The following is a 12,527-nucleotide window of genomic DNA, read 5'->3' on the forward strand; positions in this document are numbered from 1 at the left end:
GGGTGTGTCCCTGTGAGTGTGTCCCCCACGGGCCCTGCCTGTCAGCCTTTGCGGTGTGTCCCTGTGAGTGTGTCCCCCACGGGCCCTGCCTGTCAGCCTTTGGGGTGTGTCCCTGTGAGTGTGTCCCCCACGGGCCCTGCCTGTCAGCCTTTGGGGTGTGTCCCTGTGAGTGTGTCCCCCGTGGACCCTGCCTGTCAGCCTTTGGGGTGTGTCCCTGTGAGTGTGTCCCCCGTGGACTCTGCCTGTCAGCCTTTGGGATGTGTCCCTGTGAGTGTGTCCCCCGTGGGCCCTGCCCTGTCAGCCTTTGGGGTGTGCCCCTGTGAGTGTGTCCCCCACGGGCCCTGCCCTGTCAGCCTTTGGGGTGTGCCCCTGTGAGTGTGTCCCCCGCGGGCCCTGCCCTGTCAGCCTTTGGGGTGTGCCCCTGTGAGTGTGCCCCCTGCAGGCCCTGCCCTGTCAGCCTTTGAGGTTTGCATGGGGGGCAGGTTTCCTCTCTGGGCAAAGGAGGCATTTTTTCTGATTAAAAAAAAAAAAGGCACGCGAGCCATGAAAGAGAAGAAAACATCAGCTCCCAGTGTCCCCCAGCCACCAGGACTGGGCATGGGAGGGCAGGACTCGCCCCGCTGGCCTCTGCCAGGCCCTGCCCCATGGCCCCTGCCATAACCCAGGGCTTGGATTTGTCTGTGGTTCCTGGGGACGGCTGTGCTAGGAGAGGGTGATACCTTGGAGGACAGGCAGGGGCTGTGTGGTGGGGAGGGGACCTGGGATGGGCGCCGGTGGGCTTGCCTGGCAGGAAAGTGGCCTCGCCTGGCGTCGTGCTCTCCACAGGATTGGCACTGCACCCGTCACACAGGCAAGGAAACCCAAAGTAAAGGTGTCAGTGACCTGCGAGCGCCTGCAATTGCCCCGGAGGGAAGGAGCCTGGGGGTCTTGGACCCTGCCGTAGGAGGAAGGTGTGGGAGGGGCCACCAGAACCCAGGGATGGGGGGCTGCCGGGATGTGGGGGTGCATCGTGGAGCAGAAGAGCCAAGGGGTCTGAAAGAGAGGGGGACTGTGTGGCAGGCCTTTGCAGAATGCTCTGGAATAGGGCGTGGGCTCCTCCGCCTGGAGCCGGAGGTCGAGTAAGGAGGCGGTAGGAGGCGGCGGGGCCTGAGAGCAGAGATCCTGGCCAGGTGGCTGCAGCTGCAGGTGGCCCGCTCTGGTGTTGGGGGTATGTGGCACGGGCAAGGGGGTGTTAGGGAGGTGCATCTGGTGGCTGTGGGAAGCTGACGAGGAGAGCAGCAGGTGCCTGGCTTGGGCGACAAGGTGCAAGCACCCGCTCTCACGGGAGAACGCCACGCAGGCCACGCAAGCAGGCGTATCAGGACTTGGCAGGACACAGCGGCCACGTGGGCTTCAGTAGAGCAGAAGAGCACTTTCTGTAGGCACCATGCTTCTGCCATGGACTTAGGAATCATATTTTCTTTTTTTTTGGAGACGGAGTTTCCTCTTGTTACCCAGGCTGGAGTGCAATGGCGCGATCTCGGCTCACCGCAACCTCCGCCTCCTGGGTTCAGGCAATTCTCCTGCCTCAGCCTCCTGAGTAGCTGGGATTATAGGCACGCACCACCATGTCCAGCTAATTTTTTGTATTTTTAGTAGAGACGGGGTTTCACCATGTTGACCAGGATGGTCTCAATCTCTTGACCTCGGGATCCACCCACCTCGGTCTCCCAAAGTGCTGGGATTACAGGCGTGAGCCACCGCGCCTGGCCAGGAATCATATTTTCATTATATTTTCTTAGGATTATTTTCTTTCTATGAAATTATAAAGACACACTTTTCTCTATCTGTTTGATACATTTTAAAATTAGTTTTTTTCACTGAGTCTTCAATACAGCTGGAGGCTGCTTGTATAATGTGTGAGGAGGGGTCTGATTTATTTTGTGAATTTGCACAGAAAGTGAACAGCCCAACTTCATTTCCTGCTAAGGTCTGGCTCCTCCCCTGAGGTCTGGCTCCTCCCCTGAAGTGTAGCTCCTCCCTTGAGGTGTAGCTTCTGCCCTGAGGTGTGACTCCTCCCCTTACATGTGGCTCCTCCCCTGAGGTCTGGCTCCTCCCCTGAAGTGTAGCTCCTCCCTTGAGGTGTAGCTTCTGCCCTGAGGTTTGACTCCTCCCCTTACATGTGGCTCCTCCCCTGAGGTGTGGCTCCTCCCCTGAGGTCTGGCACTTTCTTCATAGCTCTATCAGCCCCTGTCTCAACCCTGTCTGGGTTCTGTCCCACTCATCTCCGTCATGCCACTCTTTGCCACAGCTTTGCAATAGTCCTGACTCTAGGGTAGCATGTCTTTAAACTGGCCTTTCCTACTCTTGACACTTTGGCTTTTCTGTGAGTTTAAAAACCAGTTTGTCTAGCTCCATGACAAATCCATTGATAGGAATTGTATTAAATTTATTAAAAAATTTGGGACAATGAACAATTTTATGATAATGAATCTTCTACGAATTGTTTCTGACTTAATGGGAATGCTATCAACATTTCACCATTAAGTATGGTATTTACTGAAGAAATTTACAATTACTTTTTATGAGATTAGGAATGTTTCTATCTAGTCCCAGTTTGTTAGGAGTTGAATGCTACTAAGTGGGTTTTCTGCCATCGATTGAGACAATTATAAGATGTTTCTCCTTTAGTCAATTAGTGTATGAATTATTTTTATAGCTTCTTCGGTATTGAACCATCCTTGCATTCCTGGAATAAACTCTTCTGTTATATTTACTACACTGCTGGAGCTAATTTACTAACATTTTATTTAAGATTTTAAAAAAACCTGTGTTCAAAAGTGGAATTTGCCTCTCATTCATATTTCTTGTACTGTCTTACTTTGGTTTTGGTATGAGGTTGTACCAATCTCAATGAATGAGCTGGGAAACTTTCCTTCTTTTCTGTTCTTTGGAACTATTTGAATGAGGTGGAGATCATTATTTGTTCCTTAAAGTCTGACAATACCTATAAAACAGTGAGGTCTCACATATTTTGAGTAAGTGGATTTCTAACTACTCCATTTACCATAATGATTTTTGGAACCTTATTTCCTATTTCTTCTTAGGTCCTTTTTAGTAGTTGTAAGTTTTCTGGAAAACTATCCTTTCATCTGAATTTTCAAATGCATTATGTTACAGATGTCCATAATATTCTTTATGATTTAAAAAAATCTCTAATATAAATGTACAGTAATTTATCTTTTGAACATTGATATTTATTAAGTATTTCTCTTCTTTTGTTTTCCTTGATTGTTCTTGCCAGTGGTTAATTTGATAATCTTTTCGAAACTTTTAGATTTGTTATCTTAATTTTTCTATCTCATCCATTTTTGCTTTTATTGTTATCTTTCCTTCTTTTCTACTTGTTAGATGAATTTGCTCTTGATTTTCATGTTAAAGTTCATTTTTATTCAATTGTTCTAGTTTTATAATAAGGGTACCTAAGACTATAAATTCTCTTTAAGACCTGGTTGTCTATATCCCTTAAGTTTTGATGTGTAGGGATTTTATTTTTTACTTTATAAATTTCATTATAATCTTCGTTTTACACTTTTTTTGCTCTTTGTCTCTTTTTGTGGAAATGAGGTCTGACTCTATTGCCCAGACAGGTCGTCAGGTCCTGGGCTCAAGCTACCCTCCTGCCTCTGCCTCCCTAAGTGCTGGGATTACAGGTGTGAGCCACCAACCCAGCATAATCTTCATTTGATTATTTAGCAATGTACTTTCAGTTTTTAAGCCATGCTTTGTTATCACTTCCTAGTTTATTGCATTTTTTGTTGGAGTGTGATTGGCATCACTCTGATTCTTGAAATTGAAATATCCTCAGTGGCTCCCATCTCTACCCTGCATTGTTGCAGCTGCTTAACTGGAACCCTAACCCGAAGCCCTAACCCTAACCCTAACTCCTAACCCCTAACCCTAACCCTAACCCTAACCCCTAACCCTAACCCTAACCCTAACTCCTAACCTTAACCCCTAACTCTAACCTTATCCCCAACCCCAACCTTATCCCCTAACCCTAACCCCTAACCCTAACCCTAACCCCTAACCCTAACCTTAACTCCTAACCCTAACCCTAACTCCTAACCTTAACCCCTAACTCTAACCTTATCCCCAACCCCAACCTTGCTAACCCTAACCCCAACCCTAACCCCTAACCCTATCCCCTAACCCTAACCCTAACCCCTAACCCTAACCTTATCCCCTAACCCTAACCCTAAGCCTAACTCTCTTGGCCCATTCACAACAGCAGCCTGTGGGAGCTTGTCTGACTCAAGTCACTGACGCTTGGATGTCCTTCCTAAGTGACTGACCCCACATCTGTCTGGGGCCGGATCCCTCACCATATTAGTTTTCCGTGGCTGTTTTAACAACGTACCAAAAACTGGGGGCTTAACAGAAATAGATTATCTGTGGAGCCAGGAGTCTGAAATCAAGGGTGGGCAGGGCCACACTCCCTCTGAGGGCTTATGGGGAAACTCCTCCTGGCCTCCCCAGCTCCTGGTGTTCCTGGCAGCCCTTTGCATTCCTTGGCTGGTGGGCGCATCACCGCGATCTCTGCCTCCCCAGCTACAGGGGCTCTCCCTGCATGTGTCTGCGTCTCTTCTGTTCTTAGGATTATAAATCACACCGGGTTTGGGGCCAACACCACTCCAAGGTAACTTCATCTTAGGTAATTACATCTGCAGACACTATTTCTGAACAAGGCCAGATCCTGAGGTTCTGGGAAGGACGTAAATGTGTAGGACTGTTCACCCCATGCGCCCTCATGCCAGACCCGCCTCCCATTGCCCCTCAAGGGCCTCATCCCAGGAATGTCCTGCTCTTCCCGCATCCGGGCTCTCCTGCCTTCTTGCGCTGCTCCTGCTGACACAAACTCTTTAAAGCAGCCCTTTCTCTGCCCCCACCTGCTCGTGCCTTCATCCTTTGAATCCACCCCATCTGGGCTTGTCTTGCCGCCTCTTTCCAAAACGGATTGAGGTCAGGTTAGCAAATATTCTGCCTTGTTCAACCCCAGGCCAGCCCTCCCGTCCCCCACCCACCTGCATTTACGGAGCTGCCAGTGGATGAATGAGTGAACATGTGATTGCTGCTGCCGAGTGTCGCCGCTTTTGTTCTTTGGGGTTGTGTGGGGAGGTTTATGGAAGGGCATATACCTTGACCGTGATGGAGCCACAGGGCGTGTGGCAGGGAGATGAGGGGCTAGAACCATGTGGGCGAGGTAATGACCAGGGCTCTGAGATCAGGGCACAGTGACAGCAACTGGAGACTTGGGTGTGGGTGGGGGCTGTGGGAACAGGGACTTTGAGACACACCTGGGGGAGGGCCGCGTGGTGGTCTGAAGCCCCTGCTGCCTGTCCACTCAGGCTGACTGAGGAGCAAGTGTGGGGAGCGTTTTTCCCTCCTGTCAGGAGCAGACATGCACGTGGTTTAATGGTGGGAGCCGGCAGGCCCTCACGTTCCTCCTGGTTCTGACACTGGCCCACTAGGGACAGGGACAGTGAGATGACAGCAAGGCCCTGGGGCCCAGAGCTTCCTGTGGGGGTGACTCGTGCCAGGAGGAGCGTGTGGCCTCCTCTGTGAGCTTCTAGATCAGTGCACCGGGCTCAGTGTGAACAGCAGTTACGGGGAGACCGAGGCAGCCTTGCTCCCAGCAGCAGGGCCCCTGCCTTTCTCTCCTTCTGGAGTTCACTGCAGCTTCACCTGGTGCGGAATTTGTCGGTGGCCTTGGCTCTGGGTTCTGCCCGCGCAGTGGCGTGAGTGCAGGCAGGAGACTGGGCAGGGAGGACAGGAGGGAGAGGCGGGCTCGGTGGGGGGTGGGGGCGGCAGTGGCCCTCGAAGGAACCCTGACTGAGCCCCGCCTTCCAGCCGAGGTCTCCGGGCCTTGCTGCATGCGGTGCCGGCTCTGCCGCTCGGCGGGGCCGTGGCTCTGGTTTCCGAGCAGCTTCTGGGGAGGCTGCCTGGGCCACACCATGCGAGGCCCCCAGCCACAGGGGAGGCTGCAGGGTGAGCTGCAGGGGGCGTCTGAGAGGCCTGGCCAGGTGGGCCTCACACACCGGGCTGGTTCCGGTGTGGATTGGACTTCGAGCGCTGTGGGCACGGGCGGGTCTGTGCAGAGGCATGATGAGAACTGGGGCCCCTGACAGCTGGGCAGGGGCAGGGTGGCGGCGGGGGGAGGCAACAGAGAGGAGGGGCTGGTGGAGGCAGGGAGGCCAGCTGGAGGCTGCCACGCAGGCGGGGTCGGGGACGGTGGCGCAGGCCTGGCGGGGGCAGCCGGTGCTAGAGGTGGTTGGGTCTCCCGGGGCAGCCGCGCACGGCCGCGTGAATTCAGGAGGATGCCGCAACACTGGTGCTGGCAGGACTCTGGGAGGGTGGCAGGAGGTGCGGGGAGAGCGCAGGGGGCCGGGAGCTGCTGCCCGCCCTGTGTGAGGGCGCCCTGGTGTCAGCTGGCCTGTGGAGCTTGAAAGTCGGCCTGTGATCCGTGAGGAAGTGGGCAGTGGGGGCTGACTTGGAACTCGGGGTGCAGCTGGGCTGGTGTCCTTCCCGGAGTCGTCCGTCCACAGGTGGCAGCTGATGAGGAGCCTGAAGGGCCAGCAAGTGAAGGGGACAGAGAAGAGAGAAGAGACGCAGGGGCCAGGCTCAGGTCCACATGCTGATGGGTTGGGGGGTGCCTGCCTAGGCTGGGGAGCCCCGTCTGTGCTGGGAGCTGGTACAAGGTGGGGTGGGGTGAGTGCCGGTGGCCTCAGTTGAGGGTGTGGAGGGCAGCAGGAGTGGGGAGCGCAGGCAGAGCTGAGGTGGGGGCTCCCTGGGAACAGTCAGGCCGGCTCAGAGGAGGTGAGGAGATGAATGAAGAGGGCGAGGGGAGGTGGCGGGTGGCCTGGAGTCCAGGCTGTGCAGAGAGGAGGCCCGTCGGGGATGGGTCGGAAGCTGCAGCTCTGGCGGGGTTGGGAGGTCAGAGTGGCCGGGTGGAGGAACAATAGCACTGTCCCCTCTGTGGCGGGGACGGTGGCGGGGACGCTGGCGGGGACGGTGGCGGGGACGGTGGCGGGGACGCCGGCGGGGACGGTGGCGGGGACGGTGGCGGGGACGCCGGCAGGGACGCCGGTGGGGACGGTGGCGGGGACGCCGGCGGGGACGGTGGCGGGGACGCTCGCGGGGACAGGGGCAGGGACACTGTTGGGGACCTTCTGTAGACGTGGCGCCCCACCATACAGTAGCCCGGTGCGCGTCTTCCTTCTTCCTTAGTGATGCATTCACAGGAACTCGCCGGTTTCTAGAACTTGCTGTTTCACCTGGGAGCTGGTGGTGTCGGGGAAACCAGCCCGGCCGGATGGGAAGCGTCTGTGGCTCCTGCCGCCCTGGCTAGTGCGTTCTCCTGGGCGTCTGTGTGGCCACATGGACGCAGGGCCTCTGGTGTCTGGCCTGGCTCCCACACTCCCCCTCTCAAGGCTGCCAGGGTGGAGGCCATGCCCTCTCGTGCCGGGGCATTTGGACGCAGTGTGCTGGCCCCAGCAGTTGGCCAGCGCCACGCTCCGTGGGGAGAAGGGGGCCACGTTAGCCCCTGGCCGGCTGCCTTGGCCGCACTTCTGCTGCCGGGGAGGACCTTCCCCACCAGGTGACCCCAAGGTAACCCAGAGCCTTCATCTTACTCCTTGGGGTTCCAAAGGGATCCTCCTCCTTACGCCACGGCAGGCTCCCAAAGAAGCTAGCATGCTGTCCCACTGTGCGCTGGCTCCTGATGCCCACTGTCCCCTCTTGGTCACGCTCCCTGCCCTGTCCTGCTCCCCCAGTGGTGGACGGCAGGCTAAGTCGACCCTCTGCCCCCCAGGAACCCCATGGGCCGCACAGGGCTGCGTGGGCGCGGGAGCCTCAGCTGCTTCGGACCCAACCATGCACTGCACCCTGTGGTCACACGGTGAGTTCACGCCCACGGGGGCTCCAGCACCTCAGCGCCACCGACACGCACTGTCTGGGGGCCAGCATTCCCTGATGCTCAGGGACTGGGAGGAGCTGAGAGGGCAGCTTTGGTACTTGGCACTTGGTGCCCAACTGGGGGATGCAGGGAGCATCTGTGGCTAAACGTGACTACACCTGAAATATGGCAGGAATGTCCAAGCCCCCTCCTGCGGGAAGATCCCAGGCTGATGCCCTGTCCAGGGAGCTGCGCCACTTTTCTGCCAGTCCCTGTCCATTAAAGGACCCCCAGCCACAGGGAAACACCTCCACACTCACCCTCACACTCACTCCACACCATCCACACAGCTCCACACTCACTCCACACCCTCCACACACAGCTCCACACTCACCCTCACACTCACTCCACATCATCCACACACACACAGCTCCACACTCACCCTCACACTCACTCCACACCATCCACACACACACAGCTCCACACTCACCCTCACACTCACTCCACACCATCCACACACACACAGCTCCACACTCACCCTCACACTCACTCCACACCATCCACACAGCTCCACACTCACCCTCACACTCACTCCACACCATCCACACAGCTCCACACTCACTCCACACCCTCCACACACAGCTCCACACTCACCCTCACACTCACTCCACATCATCCACACACACACAGCTCCACACTCACCCTCACACTCACTCCACACCATCCACACACACACAGCTCCACACTCACCCTCACACTCACTCCACACCATCCACACAGCTCCACACTCACCCTCACACTCACTCCACACCATCCACACAGCTCCACACTCACTCCACACCCTCCACACACAGCTCCACACTCACCCTCACACTCACTCCACATCATCCACACACACACAGCTCCACACTCACCCTCACACTCACTCCACACCCTCCACACACAGCTCCACACTCACCATCACACTCCACACCATCCACACACACAGCTCCACACTCACCCTCACACTCACTCCACACCATCCACACACAGCTCCACACTCACTCTACATCATCCACACACACAGTTCCACACTCACTCTCACTCCACACCCTCCACACACACAGCTCCACACTCACCCTCACACTCTACACCATCCACACACACAGCTCCACACTCACCATCACACTCCACACCATCCACACGCACAGCTCCACACTCACTCCACACCCTCCACACACACACAGCTCCATACTCACCCTCACTCTACACCCTCCACACAGCTCCACACTCACCATCACACTCCACACCATCCACACACACAGCTCCACACTCACCCTCACACTCACTGCACACCACCCACACACACAGCTCCACACTCTCCCTCACACTCACTGCACACCACCCACACACACAGCTCCACACTCTCCCTCACACTCACTGCACACCACCCACACACAGCTCCACACTCACCCTCACACTCACTGCACACCATCCACACACACACAGCTCCACACTCACCCTCACACTCACTGCACACCATCCACACACACAGCTCCACACTCACTCCACACCCTCCACACACACACAGCTCCATACTCACCCTCACTCTACACTCTCCACACAGCTCCACACTCACCATCACACTCCACACCATCCACACACACAGCTCCACACTCACCCTCACACTCACTGCACACCACCCACACACACAGCTCCACACTCTCCCTCACACTCACTGCACACCACCCACACACACAGCTCCACACTCTCCCTCACACTCACTGCACACCATCCACACACACAGCTCCACACTCTCCCTCACACTCACTGCACACCACCCACACACACAGCTCCACACTCTCCCTCACACTCACTGCACACCATCCACACACACACAGCTCCACACTCACACCCTCTGGCTGACTCCTCCCCAGTCCAGCGTCCAGCCTGCTGCTCCCACCTGAGGCCCAGGCCGCCTCACAGGGGTGCGGAAGCTTCTGTCCCCGGCGAAGCTGCTGGGAGCGCTCACTGTTCTCATTGGGCAGGATGCGGTTCCCGGCCCAGGCCCAGCTGCCATGCCCTGCACTCTCTTGGGGCTCTGCCTCCACAGCCGGGACCTCCCTGCAGAGGGGCCTTTGTCCTGCGGGTCCTCTTGCTGCCCAGCGGCTCTCATCCAGCGGCTTCTCTGTCGCTGCACACACGGCCCCGGGCCACCAGTCACGCTCTGCTCCCTGGTACTTCGGCCTCTCCTTGGCCTCCCTGGCTGCATTCGGCACCCACGTCACCTCACTGGGCTCCCGGCCACCTTTTCTAAGAGTTGTCAAACTGCAAAGCTGGGTCAAAGGGCAGGTGCCTTTTTAAAGCTTTTAATCTTTAAAAAATTCTCTATAAAAGCTGGGGCTCTTTCTAGTTCTACCAGCTGTGGGTGGAAGTGGGGAAGGACGTGCCCTAGTGGTTACCATCTAGGTCCTTTCTCTGGGGATGAAGAACTGGAAAAAGAAGACAGCTTGAGCCTGCAGCAAGCCTGACACCCCCATCCCAGGCAGGGCCAGGTCCCCAAGGCGAAGGTCAGGGTGGAGGCCACACCGGGGTCTGGGCAGCCGTGGGTGCAGGGCAGGGTGGAGCCACAGTGGGGTCTGGGCAGCCGTGGGTGCAGGGCAGGGTGGAGGCCACACCGGGGTCTGGGCAGCCGTGGGTGCAGGGCGGGGTGGAGCCACAGTGGGGACTGGGCAGCCATGGCCATTCCCTCTGCAGGTGGAAGCGGAACGAGGATGGAGCCATCTGCAGGAAGAGCATAAAGAAGATGCTGGAAGTGCTGGTGGTGAAGCTCCCTCTCTCTGAGCACTGGGCCCTGCCTGGGGTAAGGCTGCCGCAAGTGGGGTTTCTGTCCGCTGGGTTGTCTGTGGGTCACTCGTCTGTTCGTCCATTGCACCCACGGACTGCATGCCAGCCCCCTGCAGTCACTGGGCAGGGAGGGTTGGAGACCCCAGCTGTGTTATCTGTAGGAGACACTCCTCCTCCCGGTTCCTCATGTTGCAGGTGGGGAAAGCCAGGCTCAGAGGCTCTTTTGCTGCATAAACACTAACAGGCACCTGCTGTCCCAGGCACGGCTGGGCTGAGGCCGGAGATGGGCACCTGCTGTCCCAGGCACGGCTGGGCTGAGGCTGGTGACAGGCACCTGCTGTCCCGGGCACGGCTGGGCTGAGGCTGGTGACAGGCACCTGCTGTCCCAGGCACGGCTGGGCTGAGGCTGGAGACGGGCACCTGCTGTCCCGGGCACGGCTGGGCTGAGGCTGGCGGCCACCACGGCTCCCCTCGCAGAGTCCAGGATGTCGGGAGCAGAGGTAGCTCCTCACCGGTGTCTCATACATCCACCTACTCCCGACCTTTGGGGCCCAGTGCTGAGCTGTAAAGACAGGATGGTGTCATCCAGGGGCAGGGGCAGGGGCAGGGCCCAGGGGTGTGCACAGGCCATAGCTCAGGGGAAGTGGCTGGTTGTGGGGCTGAGGCTGGAGCGAACCCCAGGGGTTTTGTGGGGGGGGTGGACAGAGTCAGGAGTGCCTCCAGCAGCTCCTGTGTCCTCCCTGGCCAGCACGGCCTCTGCAGACTTCCAATCCCCTCACTGCACAGGATGGAAGAGGCTGGTCATGCCAGGAGGTCTGAGTCCTGCCAGGCCTGGCCATGGCGCAGCCTCTGCGTTACAGCCTGTCCGTCAGGGCCTGTCCTCTGCACCTGGTCCCGGGACTGTGACTTACAGCAACTCAGCAAGAAACTGTTGCGTTTCTCTGACCTGAGCTCATGGCCTGGTGGCTGCCTCTGCTGGTGTGGGGTGTGTGCCGCTGAGGTGTGCAGGGTAGCGGTTCAACGAGGGCCTTTGGGCAGAACGGGGATTTGGAGCCCAGTCCCAGCCGCCTAGTCCCAGTGCTCTGGGGGCCTGTCTCCACGGCCGGGACCACCCCCGCAGCAGAGCGAGCCTTTGGCCTTGGGGTCCCCTTGCTGCCCCGCTGCTCTCACCCACTGCTTCTCCACCCGTGCACACCCAGCCTTGGGGCACGCGTCACCCTCTGCTCTCTGGCCTCTCCATGCAGGGTGCGTGGTGTTGGGTCTGGTCTTCCACTCAGCAGCACCCCTGTCAGCTCTGGCTGGTCACTGAGAGGGGCACTCTGAGGGGCCTGCTGGGTTCCTGGCTTTGTAGGGTACAGACGCTCCAGGGTGGGGTGTCACCGGGGCTGAGGTGGGACGGCACTGACGTGGCCTGCGAAGTCTCCATGAGACACGCGCGGGCATTTCAGCAAGACTTTGAATGACAAATGGGGTGGGAAAGATAGGTGTGGGGAGGAGGAGTGTGGGCTGGAGCCGCGCCCCGGAGGCAGGTGGCGCTTGGGAGCGTCTGGGAGCCCGGCCATCCCAGCGCAGGGCAGGGTGGGACTGGAATGCAAAGAAGGAAGCTCTGTGGCAGCCTGTGCCCTGGGCGCCAGCCGGGAGGGTCGGGTGCCAGGAGAGCGGGGTGGGGGTGCCTGTCACCTCGGGGACCTGATATCAGGGTGGGCACCCTGGGGCTGCCCTCAGGGCTGTCCCTGCTCCTCAGAGGTTGCACCTGCAGTCCAGTGCC

At 57.7% G+C, this 12,527-nt stretch overlaps 1 protein-coding gene and 1 non-coding gene across 8 annotated transcripts in view; both read left to right on the forward strand.

Moving 5' to 3' along the window:
- TRPM2 (transient receptor potential cation channel subfamily M member 2) overlaps positions 1-12,527 on the forward strand; it is an 80,024-nt gene that overhangs the window by 62,992 nt on the left and 4,505 nt on the right. For 6 of the 7 annotated variants that reach the window (XM_064380214.1, XM_064380217.1, XM_064380215.1 and 3 more), the window contains 2 exons: positions 7,850-7,936; positions 10,670-10,775. In XM_064380214.1, coding sequence (XP_064236284.1) covers positions 7,850-7,936; positions 10,670-10,775 — 193 coding nt within the window. Of the gene's footprint in view, positions 1-6,584; positions 7,027-7,849; positions 7,937-10,669; positions 10,776-12,527 lie in introns of those variants that run through there. The other variant, XM_064380218.1, reaches the window with a different exon arrangement.
- Positions 10,729-10,793, forward strand: LOC135276424 (Z6 small nucleolar RNA). The gene has a single exon (XR_010343966.1). It is a non-coding gene; the product is annotated as a Z6 small nucleolar RNA (small nucleolar RNA).

This window comes from Aotus nancymaae, unplaced genomic scaffold (assembly GCF_030222135.1).
Source record: "Aotus nancymaae isolate 86718 unplaced genomic scaffold, 86718_ANA_hifiasm-v0.15.2.pri h1tg000022l_1, whole genome shotgun sequence".
NCBI lineage: Eukaryota > Metazoa > Chordata > Mammalia > Primates > Aotidae > Aotus > Aotus nancymaae.